At 47.3% G+C, this 26,814-nt stretch overlaps 1 protein-coding gene across 1 annotated transcript in view; it reads right to left on the bottom strand.

Annotated features, from left to right (window-relative positions):
• Nucleotides 1-26,814, bottom strand: part of LOC105027920 (ephrin type-A receptor 7) — a 127,235-nt gene that overhangs the window by 17,997 nt on the left and 82,424 nt on the right. Inside the window, exons 5-11 of the mRNA XM_020050466.2 lie at nucleotides 25,462-25,791; nucleotides 14,521-14,645; nucleotides 12,691-12,904; nucleotides 12,291-12,399; nucleotides 4,442-4,558; nucleotides 2,829-2,884; nucleotides 383-508 (exon numbers count right to left, since the gene is read on the bottom strand). Coding sequence (XP_019906025.1) covers nucleotides 383-508; nucleotides 2,829-2,884; nucleotides 4,442-4,558; nucleotides 12,291-12,399; nucleotides 12,691-12,904; nucleotides 14,521-14,645; nucleotides 25,462-25,791 — 1,077 coding nt within the window. The remainder of the gene's footprint in view (nucleotides 1-382; nucleotides 509-2,828; nucleotides 2,885-4,441; nucleotides 4,559-12,290; nucleotides 12,400-12,690; nucleotides 12,905-14,520; nucleotides 14,646-25,461; nucleotides 25,792-26,814) is intronic.

Consider the following 26,814-nt stretch of genomic DNA (forward strand, 5'->3'; position numbering starts at 1 on the left):
TCTCTCAATGGGTTATGGTTAGGGGCAGTATTTACGGCCACACAAATCCAGGCAGCATGTAACCACGCAGGCACAGGACCTCCACACCTGTGTGATTTTTTTTTTAGACCGGCCAACTTGGACAGCCAACGAAACACGTTCTGCACAAACTTTCAGAAACGGTCTCAGGGAAGCTCATCTGCAAGTATGTCCTCATCAGGGTTTTGACCTGACTGCAGTTCGGTGTAGCGAAAAACCTCTGTGGGCAAACGCCATGACTGTACCAGGCAGTAACTCTTTGATATTGTTACATGTTGTGTGTATCTTTTTGTTAAGTATAACTGACAATGAATAAGTAATGAATACAAGGTAACTTCTGAAGCGTAGGTGCCGTGCTCAGTACCTGTGTGGACGATTCTCTCGATCTTAATGCAGGAGTTATCTAGCTCTTTGGCGAAGGCCAGGACAGCCTGTACCAGGTCCTCACACGTCTCTGGGTCAATGTAGGTCCTTCGTGTAGGGATCTTAACTGGAAGGACGCAGGAAGACCGACAAGGTTACAACCTGATTTTACATGATGCTAGGTTAGGTTGCCGAGCAAGAGTAGTCAAAAAAGTGTACTGTTAGACTGTAGTTGCTTTTCTCAGCGATTGCTGCCACAAAGACGCCAAGAGATATCTAGTCAAAATGCTTTGAGGAGTTCCTTGTAGAAGGTTTTTTTGAGTGGCATCTTCAATCACATGAATGGAATTTATTTGGCTTGACAAGGAAGTGATAAAGGACTACATGGTTATTTAAGCCTGAACAAAGTGCTCAATCACCACAATTTACTCCTATAATGTCAGATCTTTTATTAAACGAGATTAGATTAGTTTAATTTCCCACAAGAGGTGAAGCAGTTTTTTAAAGGGACTTTTCTATTTAGATGCAAGAGAAAACTTCCCTTTCATCAAAAAGAAAAGAGGTGAATACAATAATGTGAAATAGAACAAAATTCGATGATGGCCAAATGAGATACTATGCATTAAATAACCATTTCAAGTCTGTTTGCCTTAACACTGTAACTGAATAGTTCTAGGTCATTTAGATGAACTGGGCCAAAACATGTTCCGGGAAAGTTCATTCAGATGAAGATTTCGGATCAGGATAAACCATCTCAAATTTAAATTCTAATCAGTACTTCATTATTGGAAGATTTAAATCCATTTATTAGTGCACACTCCTACCTACCCCAATAAGACCCTGCCTTGCCAGAACGCCTTTGGGCCAGACTGGTTCTGAAATGTGATTACAGCTCTGAATCGACCAGCCCTCGATTCGCTGTCTCACAGCGGCATATTGATCCCACACACACACACACACGTACACACACCCGCAAAAAGTCACGCGCGTCACACACACACACTAATTCAGAGTCCAATTACAAAGCAAATGAAAGCTTCGCCATTCCAGCCATTGTTGAGTGAAGGGATCGAAGGCCCTCTCTTTTCCAGCAACGTCTTTTCATACCCACACATCCCAGCTGACTGGTGCTCTTATTACTTTTATTTAAAGCTGGCCAACTGCTGCTTTGATTCATTCTGCTGTCTCTCCCTCTCCCTCTTACAATGGTCTCTCCCTACACTCTCTCACCCCTCTCTCTCTTACAATGGTCTCTCCCTACACTCTCTCACCCCTCTCTCTCTTACAATGGTCTCTCCCTACACTCTCTCACCCCTATCTCTCTTACAATGGTCTCTCCCTACACTCTCTCACCCCTCTCTCTCTTACAATGGTCTCTCCCTACACTCTCTCACCCCTCTCTCTCTTACAATGGTCTCTCCCTACACTCTCTCACCCCTCTCTCTCTTACAATGGTCTCTCCCTACACTCTCTCACCCCTCTCTCTCTTACAATGGTCTCTCCCTACACTCTCTCACCCCTCTCTCTCTTACAATGGTCTCTCCCTACACTCTCACCCCTCTCTCACACACACACACACACACACACAGGTATGTAAACGATCGCGCGCATACACACACACAGAAACATGAAGTTATGCATATTAACACAGAAAGCATACACACTCCTAGACTTAATACCTAACCCTAATTCTAAATCTAATGCTTTAGAATTAAGAAACACTTCGCACACAAAGATCAAGGGGATATCTTGGTGGTCTAATACTGCAGACTGAGGACTGCCTAGTCTAACACTATGTTACTTGGTCACAGGGAGTGATGCCAGGTGACGAAAGGTTTGTTTTGTTACAGAGGATCAGTCACACAATTTAGTCAAAACAGATTATCATTATCGGTTTGTGTTTACACGCCTGTGTGTGTGTGTGGACAGAGGAGTGTGGGCATGCTTGTCAGCTGCCCTTGTGTCATTGTTTGGGCCGATTTAATACCAAGCCACATGGCTGCGCACACGCGCACACACACACACACACAGTCAAACCTGCTCAATTTTGCCAAACAACGCCCTTCAAAAAGGTTGATGTGAAAAACAGACTTGAAAAACTCAAAACAAGTTCACAAAACAATCACTCCAAGGGTTCCTATTGGGTTGGTCTCTTTTGCCCACTCACATTGGTTTTACGTTTCTACTTTGTTCCAACTGTCATCCATCCCCCTCCCCCGTTTCATCCATCCCCATCTCCCTCCCTCTTCTTTTCAATCTGCCTCCATCACATCCTGCTTCAAACCCTGTCTAATGGACTATGTCCTTGTGATCGGTGGAGCCAAAGCAGTCAATCAAGTATTAATGCCCACGCACAAGTTGATACTTCACGAGCAGTCTCTCTGTCGCACACACACACACACACACACACACACACAACACAGCCGTGTGCTCACAGACTTACTCACATTGGAAGTAGAGTTCTTCGTCTCCCTCTTGACTGGCTTTGCTGTATCCACATTGTCTGCAGAGGGATCAACAAAACAACACAGGGGCACTTAAAACATCACGGGCTGTTAATATTGAAGTTTGGTGGAATTGGCTTTGTTTTATTGGTCACAAACCTACACAAATGATGGTTTTACTATCAAAATGAGGACTAAAATGCTTCCGTAACACCTAACCCCAACATTGACTGTAACCTAATCCTAACCTTAATAAACATTATGTCTAAAATTAAATTAACTCTAACCCCTAAACCTCAACCCTAATGCCCAAACTAAACCCTAACCCAAAACACACGTGTCTTCTAAGAAAGCGCACACACTCTCGTTCCCTCAGCTTGAGGAGAGCTGTAGATGCTGACAGCCTGACGTTTGGTTTAGTCACTATGATGCTGTGGGGTGGGGGGGTGGTTGGGGGATCGGGGGGTACAGAGGAGCGATATGTTACTAACAGCCCAAGGTAGACTGGTGAAAGGGGGTTCATTACAGTTCATAAAGATGCATTCTGTAATTTAGTCGTGGTCTTCCGATTCACAAGCGGCTAGAGAAAAGAAATCTGCAAGGCCGTTTGTGGATTAATACTTAATATACATAATGGCCCCCAGAAGTCTGAAGCAGGGGGGTTAACACTCATAAAGAAGCATTTCAGATTCAATGGTCTATAATTCACAACCACTTTAAAAACATGAAAGGCACAAGGCCAAGAGGAATTGAAATCTCCACCTGTACATAAAGATACAATGTATGGAATAAACATGTGCGTGTGTGTGTGTGTGTGCACGAGCGCGAGTCAGGGTTTTGTGTTTGCGAGCGGTACGTTTGATAGGGAGTATGGGAAGTATTTTTGCCCGGCTGGTCTACTGGGTGCGATTCAGTCTGCCCCTGCGCGCAGTAGTTCACGCGCGGCCCTTGTCGACAGCGTGAGTGTGCCGGTCCATTCGCGGGTGTACGGTGTGTGTGTTTGTGTGGATGCGCATGTCAAGATGTATCACCGGTACATGCGGAGCAAGGGGAGAGGCTGACACGAATGCAGACTCTAAACTGGCAGATGTGTGGAGGGAGAGGCAAGACAGAGGCTTTGGGGCCAATATGTCAGGACCAACCAGCAGACACATGCAGAGAGAGGGACAGCCGACAGAAAGAGAGAGTGCGAGAGAGAGAGACAGAAAGCAAATAGCATACAAGGGGGCCTGGTTCCATACAAACACCATGCATGCAGATCTGATAGCCTGGACAGATCTGATAGCCTGGACAGATCTGATAGCCTGGACAGATCTGATAGCCTGGACAGGTCCACCTGGCCCTCCAGCAGGTCAAGTGGACATCCACCACATTACATCACTTCTCATTTAACGGGAAGGAATCTAAGGCTCTGAATGGAACCAGGCTCAAGGTCTGAAGGAAGGGACATCTGTTTCTTTAACAGGCTGGGGTAGCTGGACTAGGTCAGGCAGGAAATCAATGGAGGAGACGGAAAATGAATGGAAATGTGGAAGAGTAGAATGAGAGTGGGAAGGAGCAGGGAAGAGGAAAGAGGAGCAAGAGAGAGGGGAAAAGCAGTGCAGACATGCCTGTACCTTGGGGTTGGCAGCTGCGTGTAAGGAGGAAGAGGAGTAGGAGGAAGAGTGGAGAAGGAGGTGGAGAGCAGCACCACGTTAGTCGGAGCTATGTTGGATGGGCTGGACGACAGACTGCTGCGAAGAAGAGAAGGACGGGGCGGGGCTAAGTCACATTCAGTCTCCTCATTGGCTTATGGGACAGGGGTAGCAGCCCAATTCTCTGAAATTTCTACTGATTCAATAGGCCAGACTGAATGTAAAACCAAAAGTTACAGCCATGCGTGGAGCTTTTCCCGGAACCAAATACACTAATTATTAACGCAACACTTTTGTTTTTGCCCCCATTTATCATGAGCTGAACTCAAAGATCTAAGACTTTCTCTATGTACACAAAAGGCCTATTTCTCTCAAATATTGTTCACAAATCTGTCTAAATCTGTATTAGTGAGCACTTCTCCTTTGCTGAGATAATCCGTCCACCTCACAGGTGTGGCATATCAAGATGCTGATTAGACAGCTTGATTATTGCACAGGTGTGCCTTAGGCTGGCCACAATAAAAGGCCACTCTAAAATGTGCAGTTTCACTGTATTGGGGGGTCCGAAAACCAGTCAGTATCTGGTGTGACCACCATTTGCCTCACATAGTGCAACACATCTCCTTCGCATAGAGTTGATCAGGTTGTTGATTGTGGCCTTTGGAATGTTGGTCCACTCCTCTTGGCTGTGCAAAGTTGCTGGATATTTGCAGGACCTGGAACACGCTGTCGTATACGCAGATCCAGAGCATCCCAAACATGCTCAATGGATGACATGTCCGGTGAGTATGGTGGCCATGCAAGAATTGGTATGTTTTCACCAGGAATTGTGTTACAGATCCTTGCAACCTGAGGCCGTGCATTATCATGCTGCAACATGAGGTGATGGTCGTGGATGAATGGCACAACAATGGGCCTCAGGATCTCGTCACGGTATCTCTGTGCATTCAAAATGCCATCAATAAAATGCACCTGTGTTCATTGTCCAAAACACACGCCTGCCCATAACATAACCCAACCGCCACCATGGGCCACTCGATCCACAACGTTGACATCAGCAAAACACTCACCCACACGACGCCATACATGCTGTCTGCCACCTTCCCTGTACAGTGAAAACCGTGATTCATCCGTGAAGAGAACACTTCTCCAAAGTGCCAGACACCATTGAATCTGAGCATTTGCCCACTGAACTCGGTTACGACGACAAACTGCAGTCAGGTCGAGACCCCAATGAGGACGACGAGCATGCAGATGAGCTTTCCTGAGACGGTTTTCTGACAGTTTGTGCAGAAATTCTTTGGTTATACAAATCGATTGTTGCAGCAGCTGTCCGGGTGGCTGGTCTCAGACAATCTTGCTGGATGTGGAGGTCCTGGGCTGGTGTGGTCACACGTGGTCTGTGGTTGTGAGGCTGGTTGGATATACTACGCTTTTGGAGACAGCTTATGGTAGAAAGATTAACATTCAATTCACGGGCAATAGCTCAGGTGGACTTTCCTGCAGTCAGCATGCAATTGCACACTCCCTCAAAACTTGCGACATCTGTGGCATTGTGCTGTGTGATGGAACTGCACATTTTAGATTGGCCTTTTATTGTGGCCAGCCTAAGGCACACCTGTGCAATAATCATGCTGTCTAATCAGCATCGTGATATACCCACACCTGTGAGGTGGATGGATTATCTTGGCAAAGGAGAAGTGCTCACTAATACAGATTTAGACAGATCTGTGAACAATATGAGAGAAATAGGCCTTTTGTGTACATAGAGAAAGTCTTAGATCTTTGAGTTCAGCTCGTGATAAATGGGGGCAAAACCAAAAGTGTTACGTTTATTATTTTGTTCAGTGTACATATTGTATCGAACAGTTTGGCAAACTTGATTTGAAGTCTTGAATTCCAATGACCCACAATGTATCTATTTCGGGGAGCAGCACATTGTACCAGGATTTATATTCTGATTAAACATTGTTAAACACAGCATGCCAGCATGGGCGCATTGGTCACTGGACTCTGTTAAAGGTGGTGGTTTTGGAGTGTTGGAACTCACATTGTGTAAAAGAATAGAAAGCCTCACAGTGTAGAACAAAGAACGGGCGAGCTAGCCTGAAGGAGTGAGGGACCAAGTCAGCTGAGCCAGCAGGAAATGAGCAAAACATACAGGGGAAATAGAAAAGTAGTGGAGCGCATGGGCCAGATCCAAAATGGAGGAGGTCAGTGCCCATTGGAGGGGAACACTGATTGGAAAGCACTGGTGTGTACATGAGTGAAAAAAGGGACTAAGCCCTGTATGTTAGTCTGTCTCTACGTCTGTGTCCTTCAGCCTTCATCAGACTCATAAGTCGCAGTCCATGCACTTACAAAATGGCCTCCTGGGTCAAATTATTCATGTAGTCTGATCTTCCCATCCCGTCTTTCTTTGATTCTACGTCCTCGCATCGTGGTCTGTGTGATCAGCGCTGTCTGGAGGCGGCATAGACCGGTTTCTCCCCCTCTATTTCTCCTGTTCACTTTTATGAGCAGCCAAGCCTGAACTTCCCGCAATGAACAGGGACCCGTGCCACTGGAGGCTTGGCACTAAACTGTCGAGCAAGAATGAACCATGTGTGATGTCTGTTAAGGTTCATCTAAACGTGTAGGAGAGTGACTGTGTTTGTATGCATTATGGGGAATCACTGCTTGTCAGTATCTCTCTCAGGGCTTGTGTGTGTGTAATGTTGTTTAATGCCTAAAGTAAGAAAGCGTTTGTTTCAATGTGCAACATGATGTGCGCATGGCAGAATGTGTGTCAAAGCCTCCACTGGACTTTGTTTTTGTAACGTGTCCCAGACTTATAATGAGGTCTTTAAGAGAAACAGGGAGGAGGTACAGCAGGGACATGTGTTTTCCTCCTGCCTCAGGCAAAACACATCTAGCTGACCCCAAACACAATTCCAAACTACTGGATCTGTCAACGTCCTTGCACTCAAAATGGACATAATCTGACTAGGCAAAGTGTGTGTCAGTGTGTATGTGTGTGTAAGTGTGTATACGTGTGTGTAAGTGTGGCCCCATGGTTATTTTGGGGTTTAGAAATATTTTCAAACATGAGAACATTGTAATTGAGGTAGCAGACCTCTTCTCTCTGACGAAGACACATGAATAGCAAGTTATGGCCATATTATCCCAGATGAATTATGCATTCCGCATAAAGCATTTAGAATAAAGCAATTCTCAACGAAGGTCAATTGGTACACTATTCTAGGGATTCTGGTTATTGTGGACTTAAGCTTTTGTGGGCTCATCTCTGTAAAATAACTGTGTGTGTGTGTGTATGTGTGTGTGTGAGAGTGAGAGTGAGAGTGAGAGTGAGAGTGAGAGAGAGTGAGAGTGAGAGAGAGTGAGAGAGAGTGAGAGAGAGTGAGAGAGAGTGAGAGAGAGTGAGATAGAGTGAGAGAGAGTGAGAGAGAGTGAGAGAGTGAGAGAGTGAGAGAGTGAGAGAGAGTGAGAGAGTGAGAGAGTGAGAGAGAGTGAGAGAGTGAGAGAGTGAGAGAGAGAGAGAGAGAGAGAGTGTGTGCATTTCACTGGTAATGTATACACCTGCTATACTGGCGTAGAAAACGTTACTTAAACCATCTCAACTTGTCTGTGTGTAAGAATGGGTATAGGTACTCACGTGTGTCAACAACATATCCCTTTGTGTGTGTGTGTGTGACGGACTATTCCAGTGCCGCCTCAGTGTATTGGGGGAAATGAATGGAAACCATTTTGCAATCCACCTATCGAATCCAATCCTCTCTTTTATATTAACGTGGAGCAGGAGGGGTTTCTATAGGAGACTCTACACACTAACACTAGCTGAATGGAGCTGCAATATCACATCCGGGTGACAGGTTAGTGAGTGTGTGACTATATATGTGTGGGAGGAGAGAGTATGTCATCATAAAATGGTTGTTGCTTCAGTATATTCAGTTTCACATGTACAACTGTCAAATACATATGCACAGTGCCCTGATAAAATACAGCATGACCCTGGTCTGATTGTCTGCATTTTCACATTAAATGTGTCCAGATCATCTAGTGAATTGTAGAGGAAGTCTGAGAGAAGGAATGTATTGCGCTTCTTTCATTTGTCTACAGTGCCATGTAATCTAACGTGCCATCATCAGGCTAACTCCACACAATAGAAGGAGTAATTAGGGTCAGCTGGTTGGGTTATCTGGTTAATTAACAGGGCCGTTTGGGAGCTTGACTTTGGCCCTTAACTTCAGGGTGACGATGTTCAGAACACGAGTCCAACAGGCATGTCGACCCATGGTCAGGTGACAATTTTGAAGACCTTTGGGGAAATTTCTTGTTGACGCTTATTAGTTTGGAACGGGTTACAAAACCAATAGGTTCTAAAGTCACTTCTAAGCCGCGTACTCCACATCATCAGATTAAACGCTATTATGTTTAAATGGAGAAAGTCTGGGAGAGTAGCACATCAACACAAGTGACCATTCTGCCCAAACCTCTCCAAGACCAATGCTTAAACATCATCTCTTAAAGTCACCCAGATGCTAGAAACAACATCCAGGGATCTTCACCATCTTTTGTAGTCCCTGAACCGCATGCCCTTAAAGTCATAGCCTTCCAGTTAGCGAAGTCGTCGCAAGACTAGGGTTCAGATCCTGCTTGTGGAATTCCCCGGGTTTCCATGGAGCGCGGTGCAATTGGCCAGCACCATCATGGCGTATAAGGATTCCAGTCTGAACAGGGTGGCTTTGTGAATACTGATGTGTTTCAGAAGACATTTTGACATCGATGAGCAGGGCCTTAATTACAACTTGCATATCGCAACAATGGAAAAAAAGAAGGGCAACTTTGGCAAAAATGGCCTGATTACATCTGTCGTACTGCCTTCCACAGTACGAACCACATGGTATCATGGTTTGGTTGATCTGATAACACTGAGGCTAAAATACGCAGTGAAAATACATATAACCTGGTTGGGGTCAAATATTTCTCACCTCATTAATGCTCGATTCTTGCACCTCCCACTCTCCCTGAGAAAACCTTGGAGCGTGGGGTCACGGCATAGCCCTGGAACAGTTGGGGTTGAGTTCCTTGCTTAAGGGCAAATGTTTTCAGTCAGCTCTTGGTTTTGAACTAGTGCCCTTTCAGTTACTGGCCCAACACTCTGACCTCCGGGCCAGCTGCTGCCCATGTGAGAAAGCGTTGGCTTCGTTGGTGTGTCTGAGAGCTGAGAGAGTGCGAGGCGAATATAGGATGTGCAGCAAGTGCATGAGTACAGCTGTTCTCTCCGTAGCTCACTGGAAACACTGCCATTATATAATTATCTAAACCCTGTATTGAATTCCCTGATGGTAAATGGAGAAAATGTAAAATGTAAGTGTGGCCACATTGCGTTCCTGCCTGCACGCGTGTGTAATTGTGTGTGCGACTGCGTGGGAGTGAGTTTCGGCATGCCAACGAACCGGAGCATGTGTGACGGGAGTGTGTGAGAGCGCGGGGGTGTGTGTGAAAACGCGGGGGAGTGCGTGCGTGGGAGTTGGGTTTTCTTTGGACTTGGACAGATGTCAAAGTGCACGGCGCTGGAACGTTTAGCAGAAAACTACATCTCTCCATTGAACAGGATGAAACTCACAGGACTTCTGTGCTCCTCATACAACACAGTTTATTTTTTGGCAACACTTTCTGGCAACATCCAGTTGCCCTTATTTAATGTATTTAGTACTTAAGCACTATAGCGGTATTCAACCACAAACAAGTTGCAAAAACCTACCATGGTGGAGTAAGAACCCGAGCCAAATTGTACTGAAATGACTTGGCGGTATTATACCCTTTGGGGATAAGTGAAATTGAATTGAAATGATAAAAATTAAAATGTTCAGAGTTTACCCGTGCAGGCATTTAGTGCGCTCCCTCCACGCACTGACAACAATAGCCCGTCTAAATGTCCTTGTTAATATTCTGCATTACAGTGGCTCGGAGCTGAGCTGATTGAACGTGCATTAAAGCTCTCCTCGTTGTGATTACATGCTTTGAGAGGCAGAGTGCTCCTAGTCATTGGATTATTGCAATCAGGATTATGATAGAGTGGCGTGAGTGGGGACTCAGTGTGTGTTTAAGAGTGTGTGTGTGTGTGTGTTGGCTATATTTGTGTAAGTGTGCCTGTGTGAATGCATGCTCATATTTTGTATATAAGTGTGTGTGTGAGACGGCATGTGTGTATGATTGTGTGCTTGTGCCTAAGTGCTGACGTGTGAGTGACTATATGCCTGTGGTGTGTGTGCGTGTGTATCAGAGGTGGATTTAGGTGCGGGCGACATGGGCAGCAGCCCAGGGTGGCATCTTGCTGGGGGTGGGACAAGGCACCCGCACAAATAAAATCAGAATGGTGACATTTGCATGATCAGTTTTCTATCGCTCATTTTCACGTCACGTAAATGTCACGGTGTGGGACTGTGGGTCCATTACCCTTGTCTGAGTAGGCACCTTGATTCTAGTCTGTAAACTAGGCAGATTACTGCCTCAGAAGTCTCCTCACTGGAAGTCTGAGGTAGGGGGAGCAGGGAAATTATCAAATAGTGCATCTCTAACTTTGTACAGTTGGCCTACTAATGCAATTACTAAAATCAGTCACACTACAAAATAATACCAAATATAACACAATTCATTGATAATACTACGAATATATAGTTTCACTGTACTGTACTGATGCTTGAGTCCCAAATCAACAGAAAAAGATAAGAAAATGTCTAAGTCATCAGATGCCCAGTTTAGGAAATAGAGGAAAGACGATACGCCTAAAAGATAAAGGTATGCAGGTATGTCATCTAGTTATGAGTATAATATTATGCATGTTATGAAATAGGCTAGTATCACATGTTTGTTAGCCAATGTTACATGCTATGCTATTACACATAGGGCGACTATATTCAGTTCTGTCCAACAAGCTTACGTAACATATAATTTCAGTTTTATCATGATAATGTGTGTAGCCTGCAGCAAACGATTAGAACCTAACTAGCACAATATTGACTTGGTTAACTTTCATTGAGTTAACATCATAATGGATTTCTGTTATTGTCTTGAATTGGTCCTGAGATCAGTAAGCAGAATTTCCAATCCTGTAGGCAGACTTAAAATAAGTCTATTTTGTGCTGATATTTTTGTCTTTTTGTGATAAGACTCTTTTGGGGAGTCTTATGCCTAGAATTAGCCAAGGAGGTTGTATGGTTCATTTGATTCTTATTCTGTAAGTTTCATAAATTGTGCAACACATGTATTTAGGGTGTCAGACTTGTATACTGTATTTCAGTGTTAATTCAGGGTCACTTCTGATTTTGGAGCACCCTCTGGCACTGTCCAGGATCTATGCTTTGTGCAGTTTAGTTTTATTTGTGTATTTTTTAGTAATAGGGTGAGAGTGTAAAAATGAATTTATCTTTTTTATTTGTATTTATATACTACAATTTGTTTTCTATTTGTCTTTGTTACTTTTTTTATTTTATATTTATGGGGGGCACTTAACTATGGGTTTGCCCAGGGAGCCATAAAAGCAAGAACAGCCACTGGTCTGTATGATAATGTGCTATTGCCTATTGTGTGTGTTAGTGTATTTTTACAGTCAACAGATTCCCCAAACTGCAGATAAATCAGAAAAATGCGAAAGACAGGGACATTTTCAGTCTCCATTACTTTTTTTTCTTTAGCCATTAAGTTCAGGGTGAAGGTCACGTTCGGGGTTGGAATGAGGGTTAGGCATTAGGGGCTAGGTCTAGAAGCTGGGTGATAGAGGACAGTGTCCCCCGTGTGTACAGCGGTCAGTGGGACACATCCGTACCTCCTCCAGATGAGCAGCCCCACGCCCATGGACAGCAGCATGACGAGCGCAGCCACGGACACCACCACGATAATGACCACGGGGTTCTGCTCACTGGACGCCAGCGCCACTGTGGACCCAACACACGCACGCGCACACATGCGCAGTTTAGAACCCTGGCATGCACACATCACAATATTGAGCCTGCAAATAAAACAAGAGCCATTTCGCAGCTCAATTTCAAAATCCTGGAGCTTTGCGCGTACCCCCCCCCCCTCCCCACACAACACACACACAGTTTAACAGCCCGGGTGCATCTTTGTGTGGGCCGGCCCGACGCCCACACGTCCCCCTACCCCAACCTGCCTGGCGGCCTTGGAGCTGAGCGCGAGGAAAAGGAAGAGAAACGGGGCACACTCACGTTCGCCAAGCGTCTGTAGCTCCAGGGGAGGGCTGTAGCCTCCGTAGTCGATGGGAGAGGGGGAGGAGGAAGAGGAGGAGAGGAGGGAGGAGGGGGGCGGCGGGGTGGAGAACGGGCGGATGAGGAAGACGTAGGTGGTGCCCGGTTTCAGGTTGTTGACACTGATGCGGGTGGAGGCCGTCTTGACCGTGGAGTAGCTCTTGTCCTTCTGCTCCTGGATGGGTGGGGGCAGGAATGAGAGTTTGAGAGACGTTCACTGAAGCCCCCCCCCCCCCCCCCCCCCCCCTCCCTCCCTCTGGCAGGCAGAGTAGTGTGTCCTGTTTGAACCCATGCTGTGGCAAGACGTGTGCAAGGACGGCAGCAGACCACACCCCTTGACCACCACTGGCCACACCCTTCCGCCATCCTTCAGTTTGCTGATTGGGAGCGAGGTCCACGCTCGTCTTTAACAGATTATGCGGGGCGGCGTGTCCAGGGAGGATTTATTCGAAAGCAGATTTACATGTGACTTAAAAATTGGATTCTAGCGGTTTGGGCAGAGAGATTAACCTTTTTGATCAGAGCAACATGTGGAAGGGAACTCGCCAATCCTGTCATAAATCATAGAGGTAGCCAAAACCTGAAGATGTGAAGTCCCGTCTCGGAGTGAGTCAGATGATGCAGGTGGATGGGGGCTGTCTGCTTGCCCTGGTGCACTAATGGGGATTTAAAGGCGCGTGCTCTTTAATGCGGTCGTACGTGTGCATGAATATACTTCTCATGAAGAAAGAAGAGATGAGGGCGCGCACAGTGGAAGATTGACAGGCATAATGAGGGTCCCCGTGGAGACCGTTGATCAGAGTTGGCAAGGTGAGAGAAAGAGACAGAGGGAGAGAGGGAGGGAGAGAGAGAGAAAGAGAGACAGAGGGAGGGAGAGAGAGAGAAAGAGACAGAGGGAGAGAGAGAGAGAGAGAGAGAGAAAGAGACAGAGGGAGAGAGAGAGAGAGAGAGAGAGAGAGAGAGAGGGAGGGAGAGAGAGAGACAGAGGGAGGGAGAGAGAGAGACAGAGGGAGGGAGAGAGAGAGACAGAGGGAGGGAGAGAGAGAGAGAGAAAGAGACAGAGGGAGAGAGAGAGAGAGAGAGACAGAGGGAGGGAGAGAGAGAGACAGAGGGAGGGAGAGAGAGAGACAGAGGGAGGGAGAGAGAGAGACAGAGGGAGGGAGAGAGAGAGACAGAGGGAGGGAGAGAGAGAGACAGAGGGAGGGAGAGAGAGAGACAGAGGGAGGGAGAGAGAGAGACAGAGGGAGGGAGAGAGAGAGACAGAGGGAGGGAGAGAGAGAGACAGAGGGAGGGAGAGAGAGAGACAGAGGGAGGGAGAGAGAGAGACAGAGGGAGGGAGAGAGAGAGACAGAGGGAGGGAGAGAGAGAGACAGAGGGAGGGAGAGAGAGAGACAGAGGGAGGGAGAGAGAGAGACAGAGGGAGGGAGAGAGAGAGACAGAGGGAGGGAGGGAGAGGGAGGGAGAGAGAGAGGATGGCAGGGTTCAGAGGGGGATGTGGTGAATGGAGATAACAGGATGAACAAAAATGAAACAGAAACGGAGGAATGTTCAAAGAACAAGTTTGTTGGGTGAAGGGTGTGAACAAGTACGGTTCAGAGGCAGTATGACGGCATGGAGGAGTCATGGAAAGTTCAGGAAAGTGTTACACGGTGGAGTTGAGGCAAACCGCAACACGCCAGAGCCAAATCGCTAGTGGGGTTCCTCAATGGTCTGGCACACGATGTGCTGACGGCTGAAATATGACGCAGGTGACCGTACACAGTGATGGTTTTTCGGGGGTTGACGCGTTACCTTTTCGTAATATTTGATCTCGTACTCGGTGCGGCTGCTGTTGGGGTAGCCAGGCTCTCTCCACACCAGGGTCACGCTACGCTGCTCAATCTTCTCCGCACGCAACTCACTCACCAGAGAGGGCGCTAGACAGAGGACAGGCAGAGAGACAGAGACAGAGGGATGGAAAGTGAAGGATAGAAGAGTATTACTTTTTACATGACTTATTTATCAAACACACCAAAGTTGGCGGTGCAGGTGGGGACGTCCTCCGTCGTAATGCTACAGCCGACACCAGGAAGCTCCTCTGATTCCCTGCACCTTTGTGCCCTTTGTTTTGGCCCAATCTCTTTTTTTAATATTTCACTTATTTATTTATCACGGCCTCAAGCTTTTCGTATCGCGTTATGTGGTGTTGGCTGTGTTTGTCTTGGTTGTTCTCAACGTTCTTTTTTGTGTTGTGTGTGAAAAGTTACTAAAACTTTAATCACCAGAATAAATAAATCAAAAGGTCTGTCTTGGACGACTTCATCAAACTGATCAAAGTTACATGATGTGGGTGGTGAAGACGTGCTCTGACAGGAGTCAGGATCTGACAGCCAATCCATAAAGATCTGGATGAAGAGGCGTTTTTGTATTGATGGCTGAAGGATGGGTGGAGAAGTTTTCTGCCTCTGCCAGAGACTCAAGCCTGCTCAGAACTTCAGTTTAAGACTTAATAAAATCCATGGAGATGCTGGATTTTACCAATTGGATAGGAATTAAGTGCATAAAACAAGGGAAGAAACTAAGCATATAATTACAACGAATATTGTAAAAAGGTATTCCTTCATCCTTTAAGAAAATTCAAAATGTAAGAATACTTTGTCACTGGTCATTCTCCTTGAGCTGAATTTGAAAACGTTTAGACCTCAGTTATGGCTGGTGTTCTGAACAGTGTTGCCTACATCTAAGCTATAATTAAGAAGTGATAAACATGGTAAAGCAAAATTAGATGCCAGTCAAATTTTAAATGGAACCCTTTCATTGTCAGTCAAAGACCATTGTGGTTGAAGTCTCATGTTATTATCACAATTAATATCTTGGTAATGAGCAGCAAAGAGTCAGCGGGTATTAATTGTCATTTAATCACTGTGTACTTTTAGTCCATCTCCTGAGGTGGGTTTCAGTATGTGCTTTTCATTAGATTTCTTTCCTAGCCTCTTTTTCACCCTCTCCCACATTGATCCACAATAAGTGAATTCTGTGTTTGGATTTCTGTAATTTTTACTCTGTTTTCTGTTTCATTAGACAGGATAGGGGGGAAAGAGTTTTTGCTGAAAGGGCGGTGGGACAGATTAAAACCCATGCTGCTACAGTACGTGTACCAAAGAAAGGGGCTTTGACCTTAAGACCACAAAAACCTAATCTTAACCACTAACCCCAAACTCAATTGTAACTGTAGCATTTACATATAGACTCGTTCCCTTGGGAAATACAACTGTCACACATCATTTTCAGAGGCCACGTGGCTAGTGAGGTCTGCCGACAACATCATGCTCAATGTGTACTGGAGTGGAATGAACCATGTAGGAAGTCTGGTAGCACCAAAACAGTTCCACCATCACCAGTACCAGCAGTTCCACCATCACCAGTACCAGCAGTTCCACCATCACCAGTACCAGCAGTTCCACAGAGGGCCATGGCAGTTACCAGGTAAACAACATTGTCAGTGGGTTTATATGACTTCCAGGTCAAGGGTCTGGAGAAAACGCTGCTCGCGTATATGTAGCGCCGGACCGCGCAGCAATAGTGAATCGTTGCTAGCGTGAATAGAAAATTGTATTCACATATTATGGTAATATTATGTAAATTGGATTGTTGTCTCGACAATTACTGTGGTGTGAATAGTCTCTTAAACCTGAGCCATTTACCTCACTGGGACTGTTGAAACGGTCCCACAAGGTCACTTATTTTTACACCTGGTTCCCGTTAAGACGGTTAAATGTGAAGCCTGTGTTCAGGAACAAAGGAAGGCTCCGTCATTCAGATGGGCCCCTGTCCTAACAAGGACTGCACACGGGCCTCCCTCCAACAGCCGGGTCAGTTCCAGTCACGGGTGGCAGCTCAACGATCCAACAATACAGAGAAATGGACTGGCAAATGACAGAAAAACAGCTGATAAAATAAATCCCTTTGAGTGTGTCTATATGTATGCGCATTCAAGCGTGTACCTGAATGTATGTGCGTTTCAGCTGGGTGTGCGGTGCAGGCATTCATTTGTGTGTGTGTGTGTGTGTGTGTGTTGTATCTAATCCCCACCCCCTCATCTCATTGAGAGGCAGAGCATTACCAGCTCTCCACCCAGAAGAGCCTCAGCAGATTACAGGTCAATAACTTTAAAGGATTACTGGAAGTGAACCAGCTTAGACACTGAAGCATATATACACCTTTCTGTAAACAAACACACACACACAGGCAAGCATAGGCTCACATAGCAGACACATTCAGGGTGAGAGAAAGGAGGAGCGCGAGACAGGGAGCGCGAGACAGGGAGCGCGAGACAGGGAGCGCGAGACAGGGAGCGCGAGACAGGGAGCGCGAGACAGGGAGCGCGAGACAGGGAGCGCGAGACAGGGAGCGCGAGACAGGGAGCGCGAGACAATGTGGGGAAGACGGTGAGAGTGGGATCCGGAGAGCAGACGAGACAGCGAGGAGAAGAGCGAGGGGCCCTACTTAGAGCGCGTATTAGATTCACTAGAGTAGGAATAGTGTCAACTTACTCTCCCTTCTACAACTCTAGGCTATTTGTTTGCTATTTCACTGTAATGAATAATGCATGAGATGCTGCTCTAAACTCCCAGCAAAACTCCCTCTGACAGAATCCTACCTGAGGACGCATAGCCAAGCATGGAGGTGGTACAGTCGGGAGTTTTAAAATACACTAATGCTCTCTAAGGGGGGGGGGGGCACTAAATGTGCTAGAACAGAGAAAGAATACTGGGAAAGTGAACACACGGAAAGCATTATACAGTGCAACATCTGCTAAACTACGTAGAAGGATGCCCAAACAACTCATTCTATAGTGTACACCACCAAGACACACATGCTTCCTATGTAGTTTGGACCCCACTGTGTGTGTGTGAGACCGTGTGCTTGTGCGACTGTGCGCGTGTGTGACCGTGCGCGAACAGTGATGCCGAAAGGGACAATCTAAATAGGCTGTGGTGAGGCTGGTCTTCGGTAAGCAAAAGCCCAGAGGATATGGCCTTGACCCTTCTGTCGCCCAGACCACAAAGTTAGCCAAACAAATGAACTCTACAAACCACAGACTTTAAGAGGAAGAGAGAGCGGCAGACAGTCCCATTTGATAGTAACAAATCCCTTTTATGGCGTGGAAGGCAATGAAGGTACGTGGCAGCTTCGTTCTGGCAGAGGTATGTGCAGTGTAAAGATACGATAACATTAAGGAAGCAGTCAGGTAAGTGGGCTGGCACAAAATGCCCTACACAGTTACCTTGAATGACAGTGTGAAGAAAGAAACGATGGTACGGTTGGAAGAAATAAGTTGCGTTGTGTTGATAAAGAAAGCCATCTGGTGGCAGCTCTATTGCAGGTAAAGAATGCAGTTTGGCACAAAATGGCCTCCATCTAGACACAGTCATTGCTCGCTATAGCTACAGACAGGCGTGTAGCTAAAGACCCACCCCCTCTCCCTGAGAAATGAGAGCGGGTGAGGATGCCCCTCCTCTTTGTGTCTCTCTTCCTCCATTCTCTCGCTCTACCTCTCCATTCAGTTTCTTTTCTCTTGGGACAATTCCTCCCCACAGCCCTGCGATGAATACATCCATCTCACCATGCAGGGATGTCTTTGTTCTCTCTCTCTCTCACATGTGTTTTGTGAGTCTCCTATTGTGTGCGTGTGTTTACGTTCAAGGCGAGACATGAGCGATGGAGCGAACGTGTCTCAGCCGATCATGGGCGGCGAAGTGATCGTGGCTGTCATTGGGGAGGAGCTTCACTCTGAACATCTAGACACTGGGTTGATCCATGAATGGATGAATGGGAGTGGAGGGCTACAGAGGTCTGTGTGTGTGTCTGAAAGCTCAGAACAGTGGCACTAACACTGATATGTTGGGATGGTAACCTTGGAATGAGAGTACATGCATAGTGTGGCTGTTCCCACCTGTAGAATAGTAATGCCTGTGAATTCCCCCCCCCCCCAGTGCGCCTCTCTCCATCAGCAGTCCCCGCCTCCAACGGCACCTTTTAAATCCCAAATAATGCCCACGCCGTGAGAAAGAGAGACCCCTTTCGGCCTCAAATCGGGGTGAGACACAGACAGAAGTGTGATAATGATTTTTCCGGCACACGGTTGTTGCCCAGCCCTGGGCTCACTATCTGGCAGCGGCCCACCCGCTTTTAATCAGCTGGCCCGGCGGTGGGGCGTTATCTGGCAGGAAATCCCCCCCCACGTCTTGTGTGATCTGGCCCTATCGCCGCCCTGACTGTCGGCCCGGCCCAGATAAAACCCTCCCAATTACACTGCTGCGCTGGCGACCCAAAATAGAAGAGAGGAGGAGGGGAGAGGATATTGCAGAAGCTCCTCGTTCAAAAGGTTGGGCAGAGAGATAGGCGGGTATTATCTTTGGCTATTATCATTCATATGATCCCCCGTGAGTGTGTGTGTGTGTGTGAGAGATAGAGTCAGAAAGTGTGCATGCACAAGAGAGTGAGAGAGAGGTTGTTTGTGTGTGATTTGTGTTCTAAGAGAAAACACACATCTGACATAGTATTCTATTTGTGAAGAGAGCAGGAGGGGAGATTATTCACCTGCCACAGATACATTTCCATCTAAAGTGCATGATTATAGACTGTGGGGGCTCCTGTGTGTGTTGGTGTGTGTGTGTGTGTGTGTGTGTGTGTGTGTGTATACGCAAGCACTACAGTGTGTGACAAAGAGAGAAGCAGGTGATTGACAGAGTGATTAAATGTGTTAGCCTATGGGTGGACGGGTGGAGGGATAGATGACGGATAAGGAGGGATAGAAGATGGAAGGATGGTTGATGGATGACAATAAATGGATGGAGGAGTTTAAATGGATGGTGGCAGCGATTAACAAATGCCTGGTTGGACGAACGGATGACAGAAAGAAACAAGAATTTAAACAAAGTCCTCTCGACCAGCTCATCTATAACTCTCAAAACCATTCCTATTAAACTTTCTTGTGGTACATAGCAATAATCATTTCATTTTTTTATTTTATTTAATGCAACACAATAATGCCATGGCTATAATAATGTTGTGATGTCTTCTGTTTTAAGGAGAAACTTGTAGTCTGTCCTAATCAACTGAACTTGGTTCAACCCAAAAAGGTTTCTCAGAGCAGACTCCCGGCTGGTGTTTCAGATGGAACAGTTGCTGAATAGAGTCTGTCAGTGACTGGATCTCTCTATGCAGGGGAGCACAAGTTGCTATCATCATCCAGGGATTTCTGGATGTGTGGATCGTTCGCTGTCTTAATCCATACATCCCATAATGCGACAGTCGCTGCAAGGCATGCAAGCCTGTGCCTGCGGTGGGACGCGCGTGCGCGTACACACGCACGCACACGCACGCACACGCACGCACACGCACGCACACGCACGGAAGAGGAAGGCCTGCCACTAGGTGATTGACAGTGGCGACACAAGTTCACACAGTCTGACAAGACATGCAGTCAAGGAAGACGTGCGCGCACATGCCGGCTTAAATGTGCACACGCACGCACCTCTCACCATACGGGCTTCACATGTGTGTTAGACCTCAGTGTGATGGAAGTGATGAGAGGCCTGTCAACGTTGTGTGTCTGACGGACCAGCAGGAGGCAGACAGTTCAAGCTTTCGACAAACCACCTGACACACACACACACACACACACAAACTTGTGTACACACACGCACGCCTGCACTCACACACACTTGACAGCTTCACAAAGAAGATCTCAACAGAGAAAATGAGAGCGGAGAGAGTAGGGAGGAATGAAAGAAACCACTTTCTTTAAATTTCCTCTCCTTTCATGCTGATGAAAGACACGTTTTCACCTCTCTATCCAGCTCTCCCTCTCGCTGTCCCCTCCCTCCCTCCCTCCGAAAGGCTGAGTCACTGTGCAGTCCAGCCCAATCAGTACCCTGATTAACCAAGTGTATTCGTCTCTCTATACTGTCTGTATGCCGGTCTGCGATTCTGTATGTTTCCATGTAAGCTGTGTGTGTGTGTGTGTATTTGTGTGTCTAACTGAACACTAAAAACCTAAACATCTATTTCTATACATTGCAAACACTGAATGAATGTACTCCTACAACCCAATTATCAGCCCAGCTAACCAATTAAAATTCTCATCACCGGTTGACAAAGCGCTGTAAGTGGCCGGGCCTCAGTCATGAAAAGTTTCTTGATGACTCAATTCCTTTGGTGGTCGCTGAAGCCTCACCTAGCCCATCAGTTCTCATTAGAGGACCCAGAAGGCTTGGCTGGCAAACACACACACACATCCCACTTTAGGTTTTACCAGACTACTGGGGACCCAAACAATTATTCCCATTTGAAAGTATTTCCCTCTGAGCGGGTCACCGCCCTGCAGTTCAGATACGGTGTTGCAGCCCGAGGTTGGGGTCCCCTGGACGACACGTAGCGGGGGTCTGGCGGTGCAGCAGAGGATGGTGAAATTGGCTCAGCATGGCCTCAGCATGGCCCAGCGACTCCTAGTGTTAGGTCGGGAACCTGTGAGCTCGATTGTGGTTGTTGGCTTGGGAATGCGCTCTCCGGCGTGCGTTGGCTTCCTCTCAAACAGAGAGAAGGTGGGGGTTCCAAAGAAACAGGCATCCTTAGAATTCCAGTGGCAGGGAGACAAAATCAGACGTACTCTGTCTGGAAGGTGACGATGGTAAGGTCATAGATGAAGAAGTATCACAAAATTGGTACCTTCCACATGCCGATGCGGAAATAAACAGTACACTCACTTCCAAAAAATCTGCTCATCCCAAAATAATTTTAAAAAACAGAATCGAAATGCGGTGCGAACCTACGCCTGGCTTAACAGAACCGCCTGGCTTAACAGAACCGCCTGGCTTAACAGAACCGCCTGGCTTAACAGAACGTGTTGGTGCACTACCGCATGCAGCATCTCATTCACATTCTACCCCCCCCAGACTGTTCGCCTCGTTCTAATATCTTTTCCATCCTCTCCAGCTGTCATCCCACTCACCTCCTCCATTCTCCCCCCTCCACCTCCTACTGAAACTAAAACAGCAGACATCAACGAAACACCTGAGCGGAGTCCCCGTGTCCGGGTTTACACGGAAGCTGGGTCGACGGTACCACATGAGCGGACGTTTTCTGGTTGCACCGGACGGCGCTCGGGGCGTGCCCCTGTTCCAGCCTTACCTCCGCTCCCTTCTCACCCAACCTCCCTATTCCCTCCCCCGCTCCCCCTTTTCCCGGTGCCTCTCTGCAGGGACCAGGGCATCTAAAGCAGGCCAAATAAACCCTCTGAAGATATTCAAATGTCAATCCCCCCCACTTCCTCTCCCCTTCATCCAAAGGGCTTTAAACAAGCCACTGGGGGGGGATCAGCAACTGGAGAGGGCACCGTTGTGAGGCTGGGGGATTGGGGGGGGGCATACTCGATCTCATCTGCGACGTACAATACAAACAGACTTGACATTCTCTTGAAACGGCACGTGCGCGATGAAAGCTCAATGCCGCGTACTCCCCTCCGACCCCCGCCGACCCCCCCCCCCCCCCCCCCCCCCCCCCAATCCGCAGCGAGGTAAAGGCTCCCAAGAGTAGATCGGGGGACAAGGAGGTGAGGCCTCATTGAACTGCCTTCCTCTCCTTGCCCCCCGTTCCGACCTCCCCACGGGGGCCTGTAGGGTACCGATAAACCCTGTGTCCCTTCCTCCCTCCATCCAGGGGAAATCCTTTCCGTCAGGGTAGTGTGTGTGTGTGTGTGTGTGTGTGTGTGTGTGTGTGTGTGTGTGTACGCGTGTGTACAGATTCCTTCGCTTCTGAGCCTCTACAGGGGTCCGACCTCCTTCCACCTCTCCCCAGTCCTCAGCTAGTGCACAGCCTTTTACTGAGAGTGTGCTTTGAACGACACTCTGTCTCAGTAGGAGGCGTAGCCTGCAGGATAAATAACCCCCGTTTAGGATTAGAGGAGCCGGCGAGGCCAGAGTGTGGCGTCCCCACCTCCAGCTAACAGGCTTAACCAGGCACAGTCCGGCCCAGTGTGCCCTATCCGCACGCCAGAGAGGGAGGGACGGCCGAGAGAGACACGGGGACACCAAAAAGGGGAGAGGAGACGGCTTTGCTCAAAGTCACTTAGACGGTATTCATAAAGGTCACCTTTTTTAAATATATATATTTTCTCGCGGCACAATGTATAAGGATGCGCCGAGTGCGTCGGCGCACTTAACCTTCCGAGGGAGATGAGCGCGGCGGGGGTGGGGGGCGGCGGGGGTGGGGGGCGGCGGGGTGGTTCACGCTTTGTTGGAGGAGAGGTGTGCCAATGGCGCAGTCCTTCAAACACGCGTTGCCAAACAAAACCCGACGGGCCGTTGGCAGTTATTCCCGTATTCCCTCGGCAGCAGGTGCTGGACAAATGGGTGCACAGCGGTGTTATCATTCGCCGCGTGGCCAATCACATCGTATTGTATTAACAGTGGTGGCAGCAAGCGAGGGTGATGATGGTTTTAAGCCCGTGGAAATTAATTACGTTTGACACGGTCCCATTCATTCCATTCCAGCCGTTACTTTAACGCCGTCTTTCCCAAATAAGGTGCCACGACCTGCTCGGGAGGTACAGGATGTATAGTCTTATGAACACGTAAGTACCCAAACGCGCCCCTTTGAAAACGGAAACCGCTCCAATTTGTAAAGCCTGCCTCTCAGTCTGTCTCCATGGCAAAGACACTCTCCGACCCACTTAATCCCCACGGCAACAAAACAAATAGAAGGACATGGCTGCTAACAGCCCATAATAGCACTGCAGTACATCAACTCAGCAATGACAAGGCATCGGGGAGACAGAGAGGGACAGAGACAGAGAGAGAGAGACAGAGAGAGAGAGACAGAGACAGAGACAGAGAGAGAGAGAGAGAGAGAGAGACAGAGAGAGAGAGACAGAGAGAGAGAGACAGAGAGAGAGAGACAGAGAGAGAGGCCACTCCAGTCTCCACACAGCTTGTTAGCTGGTGAAAGATTTATAGTTCATAGGCTGACTAGCGGGAGCCGCTCTGTACTGAGTGGATTAGCTTAAAATATGCGTGGGGCGTAAAATGGCAGCGTTTTTATAACGTCTCTGCTTCTTAATGTATGAAGGCCCACAGGGCAGCGGGCACTCAGACACACAATGAGAAAAGAGTCCCTTCTCTGGACCTAAGAGATTTATGTGTGAATTAGCAGAGCTGGTTGAGAGAGGGAAGTAGAAAAAGAGAGGGAGGGGTGTTAGGTCAGCGAGAGGAATGAGAAAGAAAAGAGCAAGGAGAGTGGCACGAGAGAAAGGGAGAAAGCCATAGATGGAGGGAGTCAGATTGTGAGAGAGAGAGGGAGGAGACAAATGGGGAGATCAGGGGGTGGAAAAGAGGAAGATGGAGAGCGAGACTAGCTGCGTGGCACTGAAGACAGGTGAGGTGGCAACGTCTCCGGAGTCCATTTGGCATACACGTCGTCAGCTCTTCAGGTACGGCGGTTAAGCGGTTCAAAGTGTTAAGGCGTTCAAGTGTTCTCCACGTCTCTTTCAGGTGTTCAAGAGTTCCCCTTAAACACCGCCTGGCACTGACAACTGACGCGTTTTATCGGAACAGATCTGAGAAAGCAAAGGTGTCCACCATTTGCCTGGCTTTTGAGTGGCTTTGTGCGCTTGTCACTGTGGATCTGTCTCTACGCCCCATTAGAGTGTGTGTGTTTGTTCTCACAGTGTGGTGTTTGTTCAGTGTTTTTTCCAGTTTCCTTGTGCTTACTTTGATTTCTCTCACACAAGTGTAGAATTCAGGTTGACTGAGTGAACGTTTGGAAATATTCAGGTACAGACCATTCGGTGATTAAGATTTAGCATTCATCTGTGAAAATTGTGACATTCCTTTAGTGGTTAACGGTGCTGTCCAGTCCTCCGGGCATGCATGCCAGCTGTTCTGCAAGTCCCGCCCCTCCATCATGCTATGTGGCCAATGGGGCCAGATGTTGCACTTATACAATACCCACATTTTAGTTGGTCAGCCCTTAGATCACTGAAACACGAACACACACACACACACACATACTTTCACACAGGCTCAAACTTGCAAGCTCAGAATAACACGCCCACATAGCCCAACACATTTACAAAAGAATGGTGTGATGAAGCCATCATGTTAACGCTCCTTAATTACTTCCTGTGTGTCTGGGTGTGTGTGTTTGGCTGCTCCCAATTTTGGTCTGCCCCAGCATGGTTCATTGAAAGGGCTGGCGTTTCCTTCCCAAATTTGCATTAATACAAATTCCATTCATAATGCATTCCATTTGCTTCCACTAATTAAGGATTAGAGAGCGAAACGCGCTTTCACATCGAGGGCTTAGATTTCCTCTTCCCTCTCAGCACGCAAACTCAACATCTCTTCCGATGTTTGCAAGTAATCAGCAGGCCAATGCAAACAAGTGAAACAAACAACAGTCACCACATATGTAGATCTGTCCAGAGAGTGAAACTGGGCAAGTTGGGGAGGAAGCTGCTATTTTCACAGTTGCGCAAACTCATTTCATTTCTGTGTGGTATGGTTGACAGGGACCCCTCTGACTATTGGCTTCATGGAGGCTGCTGATTCAAATCAGATCCCTCCGCCGCCACAGTGGTGGTCTTTTAGCTGGCGCCAAGGAGCATGTGTTGACGTTCTCGGTGTCTGTTGTTAATGATTTGAAGGTAAAGCGTCGGTAGTGTGCGCGTGCGCACACCCAACTCCCACTGACCTGGCAGGCTGGTGGACACGTTGACCTGTGCGAAGAAGCGCTTGCTGGGCAGCAGTTCGGAAACTCCGTTGAGGGCCTCCACGGTGAATGTGTAGTTCGAGTCGGACGCGAGGTTGACCACGGTGACCGTGCGCTCACTCAGGCCCGACTGCTGGGGCACGAAGCCCACGCTGGCGCCGCACGGCTCGCACCGCATCGCCGCGCACCGCCGGCAGCCCACGCTGTAAGTCAGGTCCCCTCGGCCACCCGCGTCGGCTGGCGCCGCCCATTCCAGGATCAGGGTGGACTGCTTGAGGGTGTAGACCAGGTCTTTGGGCGGAGAGGGGGGGCCTGGGAAGACAGACAGGAGGATGGGAAGCCGTCACACAAAGTCACATAAAAGTCACTTGCTCAAGGGAACAATTACATTGCACCAGGCTGATAAGTGTGTTCTAGTTATACTGTTAGGTATCGATGAATCCTCTGTGTCATTGTGCCAGAAAAGGAGAACTCAGGGTAACCAACCTGTGTATTATATGCTTAGCCTACAAGCTATAAGATGATATCAGTACATTACGAATGAATGAATGACAATGGACGTGTGCTAGTTAGCAGGGACTGATTTGGACCAGACTGCTCTTAAATTCTATTCGGCATTTAGCATTGTAACCATGCCAACCAGTCACTCAGCGGAAGCAACTATTCAACATGTATTACATTCTTTAACTGACCCGCGGTTCTGGATTTCAATGAAATAGAACATATAATGTAAAGCTGGTAATTACTGAAAAATACAATTTGTCTTTTGGGATGTTTTGGGCGAATACCGGTCTTTAAATATAAACCCCAGACGTACCTTATTGCTATTAAAATTGGTTACAAATGTACTGAGAACCAGGTGGTAAGAATTCTAAATGCTGATTGGCTGGTTTCTGGTATATGGCCAATATCCCAGGTCTAATTGCCATCCAGGCACATTGTGAATCATCATGCCTAACAGGTGTTAGCCATGGTATTGGCCACATACCACAGCTCCTAGTCCATTATTTAGTTAATTAATGCTTGAATATACTTTGTCAGTAATCATACCGGACCCAAACTATCCAGTTTGGAACAAATGTAAACGTTTCACTGGAAGTTACCTGAAAGAGTGAGCAGTCCATTATTAAGTACCCAACTAGATACAGGTGCTGGTCATAAAATGTGAATATCATCAAAAAGTGGATTCATTTCAGTAATTCCATTAAAAAACTTTTATTATGTATAAATTCATTCCACACAGACTGATATATTTCAAGTGTTTATTTCTTTTCATTTTGATAATTATAACTGACAACTAATGAAAACCCAAATTCAGTATCTCAGAAAATATTG

This window comes from Esox lucius, chromosome 10 (genome assembly GCF_011004845.1).
Source record: "Esox lucius isolate fEsoLuc1 chromosome 10, fEsoLuc1.pri, whole genome shotgun sequence".
In the NCBI taxonomy this organism is placed as follows: Eukaryota; Metazoa; Chordata; class Actinopteri; order Esociformes; family Esocidae; genus Esox; species Esox lucius.